This window comes from Scomber scombrus, unplaced genomic scaffold, assembly GCF_963691925.1.
Source record: "Scomber scombrus unplaced genomic scaffold, fScoSco1.1 SCAFFOLD_104, whole genome shotgun sequence".
Classification (NCBI taxonomy): Eukaryota; Metazoa; Chordata; class Actinopteri; order Scombriformes; family Scombridae; genus Scomber; species Scomber scombrus.
Genome location: NW_026910135.1, coordinates 35,066 through 55,065, shown reverse-complemented (window position 1 = coordinate 55,065; position 20,000 = coordinate 35,066). Strand labels below are relative to the sequence as shown.

Below are 20,000 nucleotides of genomic sequence, written 5' to 3'. Positions count from 1 at the left end.
ATAAAGTATTTAAATATAAAACAGGAACTCGGCTCCGGCTCCGGCTCTGATCCAGTCCGGGTGTTCAGGTCTGATGACAGAGACCGCATCACCAGAGCAGAGCTAGATCCCTCCGCGGGGTCAGACACACTTTATTACACACAAACAAATAAACCCTCTCACACACCTGTACACCCCCCCACCCCCGGACCAGGGTTACCGGGTTTACCGGGATTACCAGGGTTACCGGGGTTATCCGGGTTACCAGGGTTACCGGCTGCTGCTGCTGCATGTTTTCTTGGACCTACTTCTCCTGCTGGCGCTGACAGGCGGTGCTTCGGTCGCCCAAACATGGCCTCCATGACGGAGACACCGCTTCAACTTTAATTTTTCTCCAGTTTTCAGACATAAAGCTTCCAGATTGAACCTTCCTCCGGCTGCTCCGAGTGTTTCATGCTGCAGCTCTGCCGGGGATGAGCGCTGAGGAGCCGGATGTGATCTGCCGGAGCCTCCGCTGATTTAACGGTTAAAGCTGGAGAGGAAACAGAGAAAAGCATCAAAGCAGTAAGAACCTCTGTTACCCTGTTACCCCCCCACACAGCCTGTTACCCCCGCACCCTGCCTCTAACCCCGGCACACACCGAGCTGCTACCCGGGGCCGGGCCGCTGCGGTGAAACCCCCGAACGGTGCGGGGCTGGGAGCGGGAGAACGACCAGCTAATGCTAACGCTGCTAACGCTAACGGTGCTAATGCTAACAGACAAGTGATCGGGAAGCTAGCGGTTAGCAGCTAGCGGCTAACAGATAGCAGCGCACCTTCTGTCTTTTCTGTCTGTAATTAAAATGATGAATAGCTGATTAAAGGTTGAGGCTCTGGGTCACTGCTCAGTCTGACACCCGGAGCCCTGCGGGGAGACCGGAAGTTAGAATAAATATTATAACTGTTAAAACTCTGGTGCTAGCTCTGATGCTAACTCTAATGCTAGCTCTGATGCTAACTCTGATGCTAGCTCTGATGCTAGCTCTGTTGGTTAAAAATATCGTGATGTTTGATTTTATCCACATCGCTCTGATATCAACACATAATAATAATAATACATGTAACACGAACACGAACACGGACCCAGGACCAGGGTAGTATCGGGTTATTAGAGAAGTGTATTATTAATGTGTTAAACATGTTTTATATTATAATTATGTGTTGGTATTAGAGTCCTGTTATAACTCTGATGCTAGCTCAATAACGCGATGCTAGCTTGGTTCTGGCTCAGCAGCTGGTTGTGTATTAATGTATTAATCATTCTTTTTATTATTATTATGTGTTGGTATTAAGGTTGTTTTGTTTTTTGTTGACGTGGACCTGCGGAGGCTTAAATAAAATATTATTATTATTATAATGTGTTTATTAGATGTGGATAAAAGCAAACATCACGATATTTTTAACCAAATAACTCAATATATTGATATCACAACAATAACATAGAGATGACTGTTACATCTTTAACAACATATTTACACTATGACATGTTGGTAAATAATCATCAGTAATGTGGATATAATGATAAAGTGAGTAAAAGGTAAATAACAACAGCTAGAACAGTCTGGTAACTTCATAAAGTTATTATTATATTTTACTGTAACGCAGCTTTAAAACCAGGAAAAGAAACTCTGATGACGTATCGCAATATTACGATTAGAGGTGTCACGATTCTCCCAATCCTTGATTCGGTTTTAATTTTTGATTTTAAGTTCAAGATTCGATTCTCAATATTTTTTTGGTCCTTTTAGCACAGATGCTATTTCTAGACTAGTCATAGATAGATAGATATACAGGTATGTAGATAGGTAGGTAGATACATACATACATACATACATACATACATACATACATACATACATACATACATACATACATACATACATACATACATACATAGGTAGGTAGATAATACGTTATTGTCAGACAGGTCTGAAGTTGTTCTTGCGTCCATCAGCAGGTGTTTTGGTTGTTCTGGTTGTTGGTATTGTTCCACAGGTTCTTCAGCTGGTTCTTGTGGTCATTAATGTTACTCTGCTGGTGCATTAGGAGGTTCTAGTGGTTCTGGTGTTCTAGTGGTTCTGGTGTTCTAGTGGTTCTGTTGTTCTAGTGGTTCTGTTCTAGTGGTTCTGGTGTTCTAGTGGTTCTGTTGTTCTAGTCTAGTGGGCCTCAAGCTGGTTCTAGAGGTCCTTAATGTGGTCACAGACATCTTTTAAAATGTTGGTAAATAATCATCAGTAATGTGGATATAATGATAAAGTGAGTAAAAAGGTAAATAACAACAGCTAGAACAGTCTGGTAAGTCCATAAAGTTATTATTATATTTTACTGTAACGCAGCTTTAAAACCAGGAAAAGAAACTCTGACGTATCGTAGAATATCCCGATGTCCTTCATCTGAGACGATATCTAGTCTCGTATCATGATATCAGTATAATATCGACATATTGCCCTAACTGATATATTTCATGTTATCAGAGCTGCAGTTTGTATCTGATCGATTAATTACTGACCGTTATTAGAGGTGTCACCATTCTCCCAATCATTGATCTCAATTTAATTTTTGATCTTAACGTCACGATTCGATTCTTAATCTTTGTTTGGTCCTTTAGCACAGATGCTGTTTTAGTTGATATTAGAGCGATGTGGATAAAATCAAACATCACGATATTTTTAACTTGATATATTTATACAATAACAGTAACATAGAGATGATGCTTGGTGCTGTCCCTAAATATTTACACTGTGAACTGTTGGTAAATAATCATCAGTAATGTGGATATAATGATAAAGTGAGTAAAAAGGTAAATAACAACAGCTAGAACAGTCTGGTAAGTCCATAAAGTTATTATTATATTTTACTGTAACGCAGCTTTAAAACCAGGAACAGAAACTCTGACGTGTCACGATTCTTAAAATCCTCGATTCTCGGTTTTAAGGTCACGATTAGATTCTCAAAACTATGACGTTCTGCCTTCAGGGAGGCGGGTCAATAAAAACACACACCAACAGACTCTTGAACAGTTTCCTCTCCGTAAACACACTCCGTAAACCACGTTATAACCTCATTATACTTCTGTGTTATATTCACACTCTTGCTCTCACAGCACTTTATTTTTTACTTACCTGCCTTTGTTTTTGTTTTGTTGTGTAGTTTTATAAAAAGTTGTGATTAGTTGTGTGAATATGCAGCAGTATGTAAAACACTGTGATGGGAACTAGCACTTTCATTGTATTTTAAGTACAGTGACAATAAAGGCATCTTATCTTATCAGAGGCCATCTTTAGACTAGTCATGACTGATATAATCTCCATCAGTTGTTTGTAATGTACCACACTAAAGCCTTACTGTCAAGATGAATCATTTATTAACATTATAATGTAACAATCACTTGGAAACTTACTGTAAACAAACATCTAGTGGCTCTTTAGTAACTGAAGTGTGCACTCTTCATATTAGATGATATTCAAGTTCATAACAAAACAAAATCTATATTAAAACAGCCGAATGTCCATAAACATCACTGAACTATTAAATGTCTTAATAAACTTTATCCTAACAGTAAATACTCCTACAGTGCTAGTTATTGCAGTTATTGTAGTTATTGTAGTTTTTGCTTTAGAGCCAGTTGGATTTAGTTGTAGTTTAGCTCCAAATGAGGACGGAGGAGTTTCCTGTGTTATCGGTGTTTTACTTCTTCATGATGCCTGCAGAGATATGCTGCCGTATCAGTCATGTTTCCTGTGGACGGTTCGCTACACGCTCATAATGTAGCGTACAAACTGCGTGTTTACTTATCGACATGAGAACATTGTTTTTTGATGTGTATCCTCTATATCAGCGGTTGGCATGGTGATGTCTCCTCTATCAGCGGTTGGCATGGTGATGTCTCCTCTATCAGCAGTTGCCATGGTGATGTGTATCCTCTATATCAGCAATTGGCATGGTGATGTGTGTCTTATATCAGCGGTTGCCATGGTGATATGTCTCTATCAGCGGTTGGCATGGTGATGTGTCCTCTATCAGCGGTTGCCATGGTGATGTGTGACTTATATCAGCGGTTGCCATGGTGATATATCTCCTCTATCAGCGGTTGGCATGGTGATGTGTCCTCTATCAGCGGTTGCCATGGTGATGTGTGACTTATATCAGCGGTTGCCATGGTGATGTCTGTCTTATATCAGCGGTTACCATGGTGATGTGTGTCTATCAGCGATTGCCATGGTGATGTGTGTCTATCAGCGGTTGCCATGGTGAGTGGCTGCATGTTGAAGTTAAACTCGCATGGCTACATCATCGGTTCGTTGATTTCGAAGGTTGAGATCGTGATGTCATTTCGATCGATATCTGACCTACAATCGACACCGCTAATCACGATGTCCTACATCTGAGACGATATCTAGTCTCATATCGCAATATCACGATGTCCTACATCTAAGACGATATCTAGTCTCATATCATGTCAGGCTCTCCCTTAGAGATAGGGTGAGAAGCTCGGTCATCCGGGAGGAGCTCGGAGTAGACCAGCTGCTCCACGTCCCACCGGTAGGAAACCCCGGGGAAGACCCAGGACACGCTGGAGAGACTGTCTCTCGGCTGGCCTGGGAACGCCTCGGGATCCCCGGGAAGAGCTGGAAGAAGTGGCGGTGGAGAGGGAAGTCTGGGTCCCTGCTTAGGCTGATGGATATTTCGTCGTTTGTTCAGAAATAAAAATCCAGATTCTATGAAGCAGCTCGTTAAATGTTCAGTTTGGATATTTTCATCATTTTCTGACTTTTTATGATCAAATGACTCATAAATGAATCACTATAAATGATCATTAGTATGATCTGCTGCAGACGTGCTGATCAATAAGTTAACAGCTTTTGATAATTAATGTTCAGATTATAGTTTTTTAGTTTGATATAAACATTAATGAACCCAGCTGATCATTAAACTATTAAACAGTCTGAATCAGATTAAATGAACAATTCCTTCAGTATTTCTCTTAATTGATCAGTTCATCAATAAAAAAATCAATCAGCTTTGTTTTAATTGAGATTAAATAAACATGATGAAAAATGTTTTAATTTGTTGGATGACTGTGTGTAACTCTGTGTCTTTAAATGTCTCGTTGTGTTCAAAACACAGATTCAGTTTAAGGTGTTTTTCTTTAAAACTCTAAAGGAAACAGCTAATTATCAATGAGCTGTTACTGCTGTATGTTTATTTATATATATATATATATATATATATATATATATATATATATATATATGTGTAATGATTAGTGCTGTATATCAGGGTTCTCTGAGCTGATTCAGTGTGTTGATCAGCAGTATTTCAGACTCTAGCTGCTGTGATGTTTCAGTATGAAATGTTGCAGCTTGGTGTGTTTCAGTGCAGCTGCAGCAGAGACACAGTATGAGCTCAGATCTGCTTACTAACATGTTTTTACATTATAATAGAGAACAAAGTTACAGCATCTTTGTTATAATAAAGACTCTCTAAAGAAATCACCCTAACCCTGCTGCAGTTTACAGTCAGTGCTGAGAGAGGAGCAGAGCTGCTTTATTATAAATAATCACTCTGACTCTTTTCTAGAGGACCAAACCTGACCCCTCTCTCTGTTTTTACCCAGAATGCCATCTGAGGCTCAGTCCCAGGAGCCTCGGGACAGAGGACCGCCCCCTCCCGTCACTCGGGCCGGACGCAGTGCTCAGCTGGCCAAAGCGGCCGCCACAAGCCCCGCCCTCGAACGGCGGCCCCGCGGACGACCTCGCAAAGATGGGAGCGGCGGCCGCTCTGGGCCTCCCACCCCCCCTCCTCCTCCTCCTCCTGCTCCCAAATCAAGGAAGAAGTAAGTCCTGACGTCATCAGGCTGGTTTGTGATTGGCTGGTTGTCAACTGATCTGATGAGTAAACATTAAGCTAGTTATTAAACATGTGCAGATATTCCTGCTGTTAATGTTTCCGTTTGTTCTCATTGAATCTGCTAAAAACCTTTCAGATGATTGATCAGCAATAATCAGCTCTGGTAGAGAGGGGAGGGGTGTGTGTTACTGTGTGTGTGTGTGTTACTGTGTGTGTTACTGTGTGTGTGTTGTGGTGAGCTCTGGAGAGGAAGTGGTTAAGTTGCATGCTGGGTAACGAACAGAGAGGAGGTGTGTGTGCTCCAAAATCCTGCTCCAGGTTTTACCTCTTACACACACACTCTGTAAAACACACACACTGTAACACACACACACGCACACACTGTAACACACACAGTAAAACACACAGTAAAACACACACACACACTCTGTAAAACACACACACACACTCTGTAAAACACACACACAGTGAGTGATGCCATGTTTATCTGATGAAGCTTAATGAGACTAAACGAGCTGCAGCTGATCAATCAATCAGTTAATCAATCAGTGTCACTGAGGAGCTGAAACTAATCAATGAATCAGTTCGAGATATTTGTTATTGATTATTGATTAGGATCCATGTTGGCTGCTGCTGTCCTGCCAATCAATATCAATCGATAGATAATCAATAAGAAACTGTTCGGTGGAGGCTCCTCCTGTGTTTACATGTTGCCGTGGAGACCTGCAGCATCAGAGCGTGATTGGAGGAGCTGTTGATTGACAGGTGTGTGTCTGTGTGCAGGGGGCGGAGCCGAGGACGAGCTCAGGTAGAGGACGAAGAGAGCACGGTCGCCACGGAGACCAAAACCCCCCCGAAGACAGGTGTGTGTCCTCCATTCAAGACCTCACAACTTTATGTACTGTCCCCCCCCCCCCCTCCCCCCTCACTAACTTCCTGTGTGTCCTCAGAGGTGAAGGAGACGTCAGGACGCCGTCGCTCCGCCTCCAGGAGGAAGTCCACCCCAGACCCAGACCCAGACCCTGACCCCCCCGCTGACCCAGACCCCCCAGCTGACCCAGACCCCCCCGCTGAGCCCACACCTGAACCAGAACCTGCTCCCAGTGCTGAGCAGGACAGAACCAGTCCTGGGGGGGCAGCCAGGGTCCCGTCCCCGCTGCTGGACCGTAGTCCGGTTCACAGCGCCGCCTCCAGTCCCAGACCCGCCCCCCATCCTGCGGAGGAGGACCGGCTCAGCCCTCCCCCTCCCCCCATGGAGGAGGACTGCAGTCCCAGCACTGTTCCCATGGAGACGGAGGGGGGAGGGGCTAGCGTCCCCCTGAGTCCTTGCTCCAGCCTCCCGGCTTCCCCCCGCCTGGAGGACGAGGACTCGCTGTCCCCCCTGTTCCAGCGCTCGCTGTCAGAGGATTCGGGGGGCTCGCCCACCCCGAGCCTGGGACACACCGAGAAACGGTGAGGAGGGAGAGAGGGTGTGTGTGTGTGTGTTTATATACATACGTGTGTGTGTGTGTGTATAGACGTGTGTTTGTATGTATGTGTGTGTGTGTGTGTGTGTGTGTGTGTGTGTATAGACGTGTGTTTGTATGTGTGTGTGTGTAATGAACCTCTGTCTCTCCTACAGTCTGAAACAGTGTGCCTTCTGTTACCGTGGCGACGAGCCTCCTCTGGGTCAGGGCCGGCTGGTGGTGTTCGGCCCGACTCCCGGCTACATCCCGCTCCACATCCTCAACCGCCGCGCCTCCTCCGACCGGGACAGCGACTGCCACGACCACTGTTACCGTGGCAACCAGGCCCTGCCTATGTGAGTGACCTCACTTCCTGTTTGTCCTTGATTTTAAAGAGCCATTAAAAGAGCAGAGCTTTAACCTGTGTTTGTGTGTGTCTGTTTGTATGTGTGTGTGTGTGTGTGTGTGTGTGTGTGTGTGTGTGTGTGTGTGTGTGTGTGTGTGTGTGTGTGTGTGTGTGTGTGTGTGTGTGTGTGTGTGTGTGTGTGTGTGTGTGTGTGTGTGTGTGTGTGTGTGTGTGTGTGTGTGTGTGTGCAGGTGCAGCAGTCCTGGACAGTCTGGTGAGTACTCTTTTTAAAAACATTTGTTTTATTCTTAATTGAATAAAGATACAAAGTTAGTATAGAGCAGATCAGTGTGTGCTGATGATCGATCAGAGTATTGATCAGTGTGTGCTGATGATCGATCAGAGTATTGATCAGTGTGTGCTGATGTTTCAGAGGAGGAGTCTTCCTCAGAGTTTGTGGAGCAGCTCGGAGCCATCGGCCTTCCACATGACATCAACGTCCAATCACTGTTTGACCCCACAGGTACGCCCACTTCCTCTTTACCCACCTGTAACTCATCCTGTCAGCAGGTCACCTGACTTTGTGTTCCTCTGTGTGTGTGTGTGTATATAGGTCAGTGCTGTGCTCACCTGCATTGTGCAGCGTGGTCAGAGGGGGTGTGTCGGGGCGAGGGCCAATCACTGCTCTATGTGGACAAAGCCATCGACTCAGGAAGCACACAGGTGAGTTTCCACCAATCAGCTGTATGAAGCATGTGTGACTCACTCTAAGTCCCTCCTCCTCTCCCTCACCTGTCCAGGTGTGTGTGTTCTGCCATCGACTCGGAGCTACGCTGCGTTGCTGGGAGACGGGCTGCGGGCGGAGTTACCACTTCCCCTGTGCTGCCGCCGCCGGAGCTCATCAGGACTGGAACCAGAGACACACACTGTGTACAAGACACACACACACAGGTACACACACACACACACACACACACACAGGTACACACTACACACACCCATCTAAGGACAGTTAAACTCGTGATGTTGGATCATTGATGTTTCTCTCTCTCTCTGCAGCGTCCTCTCAGTGCGTGTCATGTTCAGGCGGCCTTGATGTCAGCAGTCTGTTGATGTGTTGTTGCTGTGGTAACTGCTACCATGGTAGTTGCCTGGACCCCCCTCTGGCCCCCTCCCCCCTGTGTCGGGCCGGCTGGCAATGTCCGCAGTGTCGAGTGTGTCAGAGCTGCAGGTAGCGCCACAAAAACCAGCTGTGATGTCATATCCTGTTTGTCAGTTTGAGCATGTGTCTGACTTCTAACTGCTAACCTCGGCTCTCCCCTGTGTGTGTGTGTGTGTTAGGTTGCAAGGGGATGACAGTGTGTTGCTGGTGTGTGAGCGCTGTGATAAAGCTTTCCACACACACTGTCTCACACCACCTCTGGATCACACACCCACCACCGGCTGGAGCTGCAAGGTAAGAGAGACACACACTCACACACTGCTTCAGTGTTGAACTCTGGCTGAACCCGTCCAGTGTGTGATATTAAACCTTTCTCTCCTACAGAATTGCAGAGTGTGCCGCCGCTGTGGTGTCAGGTCATCAGGCCAGTGGGCCAATCACCCATTTTTGTGTGAATCATGTGACCTGGCCCTGCCCTGCCCTCTCTGTGACCACGCCCCTGACCTCTACTCACCACAGGACTATCTGACCTGTATCTGCTGCTATAGGTACACACACACACACACACACACACACACACACACACTGCATGTATTGTATTGTTAGTGTGCAAAGCATTTCTGATGGTATGATTGCTGTTAGGACTCGGAGTAAAGGATCAGTATAAGATAAATATGTTTTTATATTCCAGTTGAGGGTTAAGGTTAATAAAAAAATGTAAATACAGAAGTAGGCCTATCACAATAAAGATACTTTTGTTGGACGATGTAGCCTCAAATTGATGTCACAGTATCTCTGTGATAACAATATTTATCACGCTTCTGCAGTCTCCACGTCACAGTGAGGAATGGAGGACATGAATAGCCTCTTAGCTGCTAATGTGAAGGGTACCATAGGTTAAGTCCATATTCAGACATGATGACGTTGATAGTTACGTTATTGTACGATAAGTCGATAATTATTGCGACAGGCCTATGCAGATTACTTCCGGTTGACGGTTACTAAAGAAGTCATAAAGGTCAAGAAACACGAACAGTCAGACGGGTTGGCCCAAATAAAGAATCCATTTTGGTTTTAGTAGCGTTAAGTGCAACACACACTGGCAGTATTACAGAGTGGTGCTTGTTAGAGATGAGTCAGTTGAGGTACTGTACTGCAGCAGATAACAGATGTGCCGAGTAAGAGAGTGAATATGATTAAAATGCTGCTAATCTGAAGAGCGGATGCATGTAAATGCAGACCAATTCGACAGTTGCACGTCCCGGCTCTTTGGGGCCTATCGGAGCACCAGCCCTGTGTGGTCTTCAGTAGATTGTCATATGCAACTGGTGTTTATTTGCCTTCGAGGCTGAAAGGTCTTTGAGACTAATTAAAACTTAAATGTAACCATACTAATTTTTCTGTTTTATGTTACAGGTGTGTTCATACAGAGTGTAGTGTCCAGAATGGGGAGGGCAGGGCGGGGTCAGAAGGTTATGTCTGCTCCACCTGCAGGACTCAGGAGGAGGAGCTGATCACACACAGTCCTACCCCTGCCCTTCTACATAGTCCCACACACCCACACAGCATTTCACAGCCACCAATTCCAAATCATACATTAAAACAGGCTTCCCCCATCAGTTCTACTGCTCATAGCCCAGTCCAGCTCATCTGCTCAGAGCCTGCAGAAAGTCCTACCAAGACCATCTGTACACCGTTGCAGCAGGGTCCTCAGCCATCTCACCCTGACCCAACAGAGCTCACACAAAGTCCTGTGCAGTATCACCCTGATCCCACAGAGCTCCAACACAGTCCTGCACCATCTCACCCTGATCCCACAGAGCTCACACAAAGTCCTGTGCATTGTCACCCTGATCCCACAGAGCTCACACAAAGTCCTGTGCAGTGTCACCCTGATCCCACAGAGCTCACACAAAGTCCTGTGCAGTGTCACCCTGATCCCACAGAGCTCACACAAAGTCCTGTGCAGTGTCACCCTGATCCCACAGAGCTCCAACAAAGTCCTGTGCAGTGTCACCCTGATCCCACAGAGCTCACACAAAGTCCTGTGCAGTGTCACCCTGATCCCACAGAGCTCACACAAAGTCCTGTGCAGTGTCACCCTGATCCCACAGAGCTCACACAAAGTCCTGTGCAGTGTCACCCTGACTCCACAGAGCACCAACAAAGTCCTGCCCCATCTCATCATGATCCCACAGACCTCCTACAAAGTCCTGCCCCATCACACCCTGATCCCACAGAGCACCAACAAAGTCCTGCCCCATCTCACCCTGATCCCGCAGAGCTCCAACAAAGTCCTGCTCCATCTCACCCTGATCCCACAGAGCCCCAACAAAGTCCTGCCCCATCTCATCATGATCCCACAGAGCCCCAACAAAGTCCTGCCCCATCTCACCCTGATCCCACAGAGCTCCAACAAAGTCCTGCCCCATCTCACCCTGATCCCACAGAGCTCCAACAAAGTCCTGCCCCATCTCACCCTGATCCCACAGCGCTCCAACAAAGTCCTGTGCAGTGTCACCCTGATTCCACAGAGCCCCAACAAAGTCCTGTGCAGTGTCACCCTGATTCCACAGAGCCCCAACAAAGTCCTGTGCAGTGTCACCCTGATTCCACAGAGCCCCAACAAAGTCCTGCCCCCTCTTATCCTGATCCCACAGAGCTCCAACAAAGTCCTGCACCATCTCATCCTGATCCCACAGAGCTCCAACAAAGTCCTGCCCCATCTCACCCTGATCCCACAGAGCTCCAACAAAGTCCTGCCCCATCTCACCCTGATCCCACAGAGCTCACACAAAGTCCTGCCCCATCTCACCCTGATCCCACAGAGCTCCAACAAAGTCCTGCCCCGTCTCACCCTGATCCCACAGAGCTCCAACAAAGTCCTGCCCCATCTCATCATGATCCCAAAGAGCTCCAACAAAGTCCTGCCCCATCTCACCCTGATCCCACAGAGCTCCAACAAATTCCTGTGCAGTGTCACCCTGATCCCACAGAGCTCCAACAAAGTCCTGCCCCATCTCATCCTGATCCCACAGAGCTCCAACAAAGTCCTGCCCCACCTCATGCTGATCCCACAGAGCTCCAACAAAGTCCTGCCCCACCTCATGCTGATCCCACAGAGCTCACACAAAGTCATGCCCCATCTCACCCTGATCACACAGAGCTCCAACAAAGTCCTGCCCCATCTCACCCTGATCCCACAGAGCTCCAACAAAGTCTTGTGCAGTGTCACCCTGATCCCACAGAGCTCCAACAAAGTCCTGCCCCATCTCATCCTGATCCCACAGAAGTCCAACAAAGTCCTGCCCCATCTCATCCGGATTCCACAGAGCTCCAACAAAGTCCTGCCCCATCTCATCCTGATCCCACAGAGCTCCAGGAAAGCCTGACACCATATAACTTGGATCCTACAGAACATCAGGAAAGCCATACCCTATCTCACCTTGGTCCAACAGAACTCCAACAAAGTCCTATGTCAACCCCTTCTGCAGAGCTGCAGGAAAGCCCTACCAATGTGACTATCACACAGGCCCAACAAAGTCCTTGCCAGGTCCGGCCCTCTAGCCCTACCCAGAATTCCACAGAGGATGAGTGTGTGGCCACAGAGTCTCAGCTGAGTCCTATGCAGAGTAGTCCCATGTCTTGTAGCCGTGTACATTCTCCGCACAGTCCTACCAGGATTCAGTCAGGGCCTGCAGAGCTTAATCACAGTCCATCACCACGTAGTCCTGAACAGGACAACATTACACAGTCACAGCTTGATAGACAATGTAGTCTGATGAGTATCATCACACAGCCTCAGCACAGTCCCCCACAAAGAGGACATAGTCCGATTCAATGTAGTCCTGCAAAAGTCTGCACATCACCTCCAGAGAGCCCCATACAGCATGTCGAACCTACACTGGACCAGGAGAGCCCTGGATCAAGCAGCCCTGCTCAGCTGCCCTGCGGGGCTGCACAGAACATTTCTACACTGGACCAGGACCTTGCACCAGGTTACTTTAGCTTCACCCACACAGCAAGAAACCATGCCTCATTGAGGCCGATTTCAGCTCCATGTAGCCCATCACGGTCCCCACTCAGAGCCACACAGTGTAGTCTGTCACAGCCTGCTAGCCCAGGGCAGGGCCACTCTACAGAGCCTGTTATCCTACTTCCTTTTCAGCTTGCTACACAGGCAAGAGTCACAAAAAGTCCAAACCTTGATGGCCAAACACTGGAAAGTAGCCCTACACCTCTTAGCAACACCTTGGATCTGTCCACAACTTCTCCAGCTGGTCACCGCGCTGATGGCCAACCCTTAAACCAGTTTGGTCCTGTTCAGAGTAGCACGCTTAGCCTTGACCTTTCTAGCCCCCGTCACATACCTGCTGTCCACACACCAGAAAGCCTTGTTCACGTTAGCACTTCAATGGAACACAGTAGCCTAACTTGCTCACCTTGTGCTGAAATGGAGGAAATTCCTCCCACAGCTAGCAGCATTCATCAGAATGACAGTCCATCATGCTGCACAGAAGCTATTGCAGGTAAAGCTAGTCCCATACACATCCACAATGAGTCAGCTGGTGCTAGTCCAACACATGCCAGTGAAATGCCTACTAGCCCTGTCGGCTCTCTCCTGGCTTGTGCTAGCCCCATGCCAATGATGACTGTCCCTGCCCATGTCAGCCCTGTACCTGTGGAGACTAGCCCCTCCACACAACCAGCTAGCCCTGTAATGCCAACAGACACCTGCTCTGCACAACCAATCAGCCCCTTAGCAACACCCAACGTTAGATCCCCAACGCAACCAGGTACCCTCTCAGCGGACGACCCTGTTCCCCCCATTTCATCTCAGGATGAAGAGATGGCGGTAGCTGTCGACCATCCAAGTCATTCAATTCATACAGAAACTAGTCCTAGTCATTCTCCTGACAGGCCACTTCATGCTAGCCCTACACATGCTAGCGCAGCCCACACAGGTACTAACAGTGACTGTAGTCTAATTGGCCCCATGGATGCTCAAAAAAGAACAAGTCCCTCTGCTTGTAGTTCCACAGAGCTCACAAAGACGAATACAAGCCCCACACATCATGGTCAGTCAAGCCCCTCACATGCCCAAACTGTCTGCAGTCCATCAGAGACTACTGCAGTCCATCCGAGCTACCTTCCAACTCCAACTAGCTCTAGTCCTCCACACTGTAGGCCAGCTGATGCTAGCCCAGCTAGTAGCTCTGTTAGCCACAGTCTGAGCAACCTTACCTCAGACTGTAGTGACCACACAAGTACCCCCTCTGATAGGGTCACTGATGTTAGTGTCATCCACAGTCCCCAAAGGTCTAGTCCTCCAGGTTATGCTAGTCCTCATCAAATTCAAATCACCTCAAGTAGTGCCCAGTCAGGCCCAGTCCAAAGACAGACTCCACCATTGGCTACCAGCACACACAGCAGCCCTGTACATGCTACTGTCACTTGTGTTAGCCCTTCTTACAGTCCAGCTCAGGCCAGTGAAACGTATCACAGTCCCACAGGTGGCTCCCATTATGACCCAGCGCCTGACACTGAAGCCAGTTGTGACCTTACCGTGGCACAGCTGAGACCCACTTCGGCTAGGTCAAGTCTTGATGTGGACATAGTGGCCAGTTCCATAAAGCAGGCCCTACCTGACGACTCATCTGCTGTCAGCCAGTCTAGTGTGAGCCAGGTAGACCAGTCCCCTTCTAGTCCTGTCCCTGACAGGTCTGCTGTTGAAAGCCAACAAAGCACTGCCTTGGTAAGCCCCATGTATCAAGGACCGGCTACCCCTGTCGATGCTACTTCCACTCAGGCTAGTTCTAGCAATCTTAGCCCTGTCCATTCTGGTCCCACTCAGGATAACACTGCGATGCCTAGTCCCTCATGCTCTGCACACTCACAGGGTAGCCCTCCTCACACTGCTCAAGCTAACTCTGTGCACAGTAGCCCAGTTTCTAGTACTGTTTGTGGCCACTTGGAATCATGTGATACACAGACTACAGCAAGTCCTGGTCTTACCAACCCTGTGCAACCAGAGGATAGTCCAAGTCCTGGTCCTACCAAACCTGTGCAACCAGAGGATAGTCCAAGTCCTGGTCCTACCAACCCTGTGCAACCTGAGGATAGTCCAAGTCCTGGTCCTACCAACCCTGTGCAACCAGAGGATAGTCCAAGTCCTGGTCCTACCAGCCCTGTACAACCAGAGAATAGTCCAGGTCCTGGTCCTACCAGCCCTGTACAACCAGAGGATAGTCCAAGTCCTGGTCCTACCAGCCCTGTACAACCAGAGGATAGTCCAAGTCCTGGTCCTACCAGCCTTGTGCTACAACAGGATAAACCAGCTCCTGGTCCTGGTAGCCCTATGAATTGTGAGGCTAGTCCTGGCCCCGCTCCTACTAGCCCTGTACGGTCTGATCCTAATCACAGTCCTGCTCAAGCTAGCCTTTTTGTTCCCGGCGCCCAGCAACCAACACAGACCGAGAGGGAATCTGCAGCCACCGACGGTGAGTATGCTTATTGTTGTCTGATGTGGTTTAGACATCAGGGCTGTAATGGTACGTGTGTTCGTTCGGAACCGGAGGTTCAGTTCGGTAGTGAACCGTTACGTTTCTCAGCTGCTTTGACTTGAGAGTTGCACTTCAGAGTTTGTACCTTTTTTAAGTTGTCTTTGTTCTATACATTTCTTCTTTGTCCTGCAGACGTCCCCGTGGCTGAGGAGCAGGAGGCATTGCTGCAACTGAGTGAAGAGGAGGAGGTCCAGGAGCTTCATCAGGACAGTCCAGCAGAGGAGGAGGTGCAGGAGCTTCATCAAGAGAGTCCAGCAGAGGAGATGGTGCAGGAGCTTCATCAGGAGATTCCAGCAGAGGAGGAGGTGCAGGAGCTTCACCAGGAGAGTCCAACAGAGGAGGAGGTGCAGGAGCTTCACCAGGAGAGTGCAGCAGAGGAGGTGGTGCAGGAGCCTCACCAGGACAGTCCAGCAGAGGAGGAGGTGCAGGAGCTTCACCAGGAGAGTCCAACAGAGGAGGAGGTGCAGGAGCTTCACCAGGAGAGTGCAGCAGAGGAGGTGGTGCAGGAGCCTCATCAGGAGAGTCCAGCAGAGCAGGAGGTGCAGGAGCTTCACCAGGAGAGTCCAGCAGAGGAGGTGGTGCAGCAGCCTCATCAGGAGAGTCCAGCAGAGGAGGAGGTGCAGGAGCTTCATCAGGAAAGTCCAGCAGAGGAGGAGGTGCAGGAGCTACATCAGGAAAGTCCAGCAGAGGAGGAGGTGCAGGAGCTTCATCAGGAGAGTCCAGCAGAGGAGCAGGTGCAGGAGCTTCATCAGGAGAGTCCAGCAGAGGAGGAGGTGCAGGAGCTTCATCAGGACAGTCCAGCAGAGGAGGATTTAAAACGTTTACACCTGAAACATGGTAAGTAGAACTCCTCCTGTCCCTGAGGTTCTTGCAGGCAGGGAGTTCCGGTCCTCTGAAATGAGTAATTTAAAAACTGCATTCTATCAAAAGGCCACCAGGGGGCGACCGTTTGGTGTCAAAAGGACTTCCGTCTCTATACAAGTCAATGGAGAATTCACCAACTTCTCACTTGATTTCTAACCTCAGTAAACGTTTTCAAAATGTGTTTATGGTCTCAATCGCTAGTTTAAAGCCTTCTTCAATGCAGTATGATGTTCATTTGGGACATTTTGGCCTCCCTGATTTTATATGTGACGATAAAGCAGGGTATGCATTAGGGCGTGGCTACGTCGTGATTGACAGGTTGATTGGTTCACAGGTTCAGGAGGGCGCCTCATGCTCCTCCTGATGCCCATATAAGTAGAATCCCTGTTTTTATTTGTCACGAAATTTTCAAGATGGCGCTGCTCAGATCCGATACTATTGGCTTCCGAGCAGCAGTCCACAAACCAATGGGTGACGTCACGGATGTTACGTCCATTTCTTATATACAGTCTGTGGGTTCTTGTTGAGTTCAAAGAGTTTGAATCTTCTCGTTGTTTCTGTTTTTAGGGGATCCGTCTGTGACTGAAGACCATCAGTCTCCTCCTCACAGTGCTGCTGCCTCCCCCCTCCCCACACAGCTAGCTCCTCCCTCCCCCCAACCCACCACACCACACTCTGCCTTGCCCCACCATCGGCCCTCCTCCTCACCCTCAACTTCCCCTCCTGCCTCCCCCCTCCCCTCTACACAGTCTCCTCCTAGAGCTGGCTCTCTGGAGGCCTCCCCCTCCTCGCCCCCTCACAGAACTGCCTTACCCCTCTCCTGCTCTCCCCATTCTCCTCCTCCCTCCCCTCCTCTGGAGGACCGTCCCCAGGAAAAACCCACCAATCAAGAAGAGGCTGAGACAGATGAGGACAGCCAATCACATAGTCTGTTTGAACCTGTTGCCGTAGCAACAGAACCCACCAAAGATGAGCACCAATCACATGCCGAGCCTTCGGAGAGGGAGGAGCCAGCCCCTGGTGAGGTGGTTGCTGGGATACAGCCAATGAGGCAGAAGCAGGATGCAGAGGAGACGGAGGAGGGAGGAGCGAGTGATGGGGAGGAGGAGGAGGTGGAGGATGAGGCGCAGGGCACGGATCAGGGGGAGCAGTCAGATGTAGAGGAGGAGGAGCAAATGAGCCCTGTGCTTGACCTGGACCCGTCTCTGGACATGGAGGTGATGCAGCTGATGACCTCCTCCTCACCTCCTCCCTCCCTCCTGCACCTCTCCACCCCCAGCCCTCCTCTCCCCCGCCGGGGGAAGGGTCGGACCCTCAGGCCTCCTCCCTGCTCCTCCAGACCTACAGACGACCTCTCCATCCGTCTCAGGCAGTCTCCTTTCTCCACCGAGGCCTCCCCCGAGACCTCCCCCACCAGACTCCCTGTCACCCCGCCCCCGCTCTATCCCCTTTCACCTCCTCTCAGGTCCTCCCCCCAGTTTCGGGAGTCTCCTCCTCTCTCTAAGGTAAGAGTAAGACAGACACCTGTCTCCTCCTCTCCTCGTCTTTCTCCTCCTCTCCTCGTGTGTCTCCTCCTTTCCTAGTATGTCTCCTCCTCTCCTCATCTTTCTCCTCCTCTCCTCATCTGTCTCCTCTCATCTTTCTCCTCCTCTCCTCGTGTGTGTCTCCTCCTCTCCTCGTGTGTCTCCTTCTCTCCTCATCTTTCTCCTCCTCTCCTTGAGTGTCTCCTCCTCTCCTCATCTTTCTCCTCCTCTCCTCATCTTTCTCCTCCTCTCATCTTTCTCCTCTCCTCGTCTTTCTCCTCCTCTCCTCGTCTTTCTCCTCCTCTCCTCGTCTTTCTCCTCCTCTCCTCATCTCCTCATCTTTCTCCTCATCTTTCTCCTCTCCTCGTCTTTCTCCTCCTCTCCTCGTCTGTCTCCCCTCTCCTCATCTTTCTCCTCCTCTCCTCCTCTTTCTCCTCTCTTCGTGTCTCCTCGTCTTTCTCCTCCTCTCCTCATATGTCTCCTCCTAACAGTAAATCTTGTGCTCCTCAGGTTCCTCCTACCACGGTGCTCCCTCTCACTCCTAAGATCGGCATGGGGAAGCCGGCCATCACTAAGAGGAAGTTCTCTCCCGGCAGAGCCAGAGTGAAGCAGGTATGTGACCTTTGACCTTTTGACCTGCAGTACTGCTGGTCGCCACGGAGACAGAAACTCAATCTCTCCCTCCAGCATTTAGCAGCTTTTTTGTGATTTCATACTTTTTTCTAAACAAACTTCTGACACAGTTTCTTTTATTTGCCGGTTTATCACGTAAATAACTATTATAGTGATGAGCTTTAATGTTTCTGGACATACGTCTCCATTAGTAAGCTGTTGTTAAAGGTGCAGTGTGTAGATTTAGTGACGTGTATCAGATCAGGTTTGAATTAGTTTATGATCACCTGAAAATAAGAGTCTGGTTTGTGTTGGAATGAGACTTTAAACCTGATGTGTGATCTTAAAAATCATCAATTAGTGATAACTCATTAATTTAGTATTATTAGTATAACACAGACAGAAAGGTAAACACAGCTGGGTTTGTTCATCTGCTATAACGACACAATTATTGATCAGTTAATACAGAAACTAATCAGCACATTAACTGATCATTAATACGATTATTGATTATTTATTGAGGTTGTTATCAGAGAATTAGAGATTAAGTGATTCGAGGTGTCGGCTTCTTCTTCTCTGTTCACTCTGATCAACCGATGGACCACACTCAGTGCTCTCTCAGTGTGTGTGTGTGTGTGCGTGTGTGTGTGTGTTAAAAAACAACCATATAAAACAGATCAGTCTTTTTTTCGTCTTCTGTTCCTTCACCTCTCATTCACTAACACTGCATCCACTCTTTAAGCATGTTTAAACACACACTCACACACACACACACACACACACACACACACACACACACACACACACACACACACACACACACACACACACTACTGATCTAACACAGGCTGATAAATCTAATTCATCCTTATTGTTTAAAACGCGTTACAAACTCATCAAAATAAAGGAACATGTGACCCAGTGCAGCGTCGGAGGTTACCGTGGTAACAGATGCTGATAAAATGAAAAAACGCTGCCTCACACATGATCACACTAACCTCAGTTAGCAGCTAGGTGGCTAACGAGCTAATTATTAGCTGACATTAAACAGCATGTGACCCTCGGTCGGGAGTTCCTGACTGGCTGCATGCTGGTTGCCATGGTAACATCATCTTATTGACTTTCTGTTGATTTTTTGCCTGATTTTATTTTTATTTTATTTTGACTTTTTATTTTGTGGCTGTTGCATTTATGTTACTGCATTTTGTCCCCCTCCACCTCCTTCTCCTCCTCCTCCTCTTCATCCTCCTCCTTTTCTTTACTTTTGTCTCCACCTCCACTTCATCACCTTCCTCCTCCTCCTCCTCCCTACCTCAGGGTTCGTGGTGGAGTAGTAGCGGGGCAGTGAGCCCCCCCTCGTCCTCCCAGGATTCGACGGGGGAGGGGGGGTGGGACAGCCCTAAGCCCCGTCCCCAGGACTCCCCCCTCTGGAGCATGAAAGTGGTAAAGAAGCGCACCCTAACTCTGATAGGCCTGTGACTAACACCAGCTGACTAACCCCGTCCCTCTGAGATGTAACAGTGTTAAAAACAAGTGCACGCTGACTTTCAGTGAGCTAACCGCATCTGTCTGTGTAACCCCGCCCCTCTGGGACGTAAAGGTGGGCAATGAAACGC

General features: G+C 48.5%; 1 protein-coding gene across 1 annotated transcript in view; it reads left to right on the top strand.

Moving 5' to 3' along the window:
• Positions 1–334: 334 nt before the first annotated feature.
• LOC133976764 (histone-lysine N-methyltransferase 2D-like) overlaps positions 335–20,000 on the top strand; it is a gene marked incomplete in the record, with an annotated part of 20,422 nt that continues 756 nt past the window's right edge. Inside the window, 17 exon segments of the mRNA XM_062414964.1 lie at positions 335–543; positions 5,637–5,855; positions 6,653–6,732; positions 6,820–7,321; positions 7,491–7,670; positions 7,912–7,934; positions 8,094–8,183; positions 8,274–8,383; positions 8,461–8,611; positions 8,720–8,891; positions 9,002–9,116; positions 9,207–9,370; positions 10,239–15,322; positions 15,518–16,222; positions 16,817–17,754; positions 18,283–18,384; positions 19,702–19,827. Coding sequence (XP_062270948.1) covers positions 5,638–5,855; positions 6,653–6,732; positions 6,820–7,321; positions 7,491–7,670; positions 7,912–7,934; positions 8,094–8,183; positions 8,274–8,383; positions 8,461–8,611; positions 8,720–8,891; positions 9,002–9,116; positions 9,207–9,370; positions 10,239–15,322; positions 15,518–16,222; positions 16,817–17,754; positions 18,283–18,384; positions 19,702–19,827 — 8,760 coding nt within the window.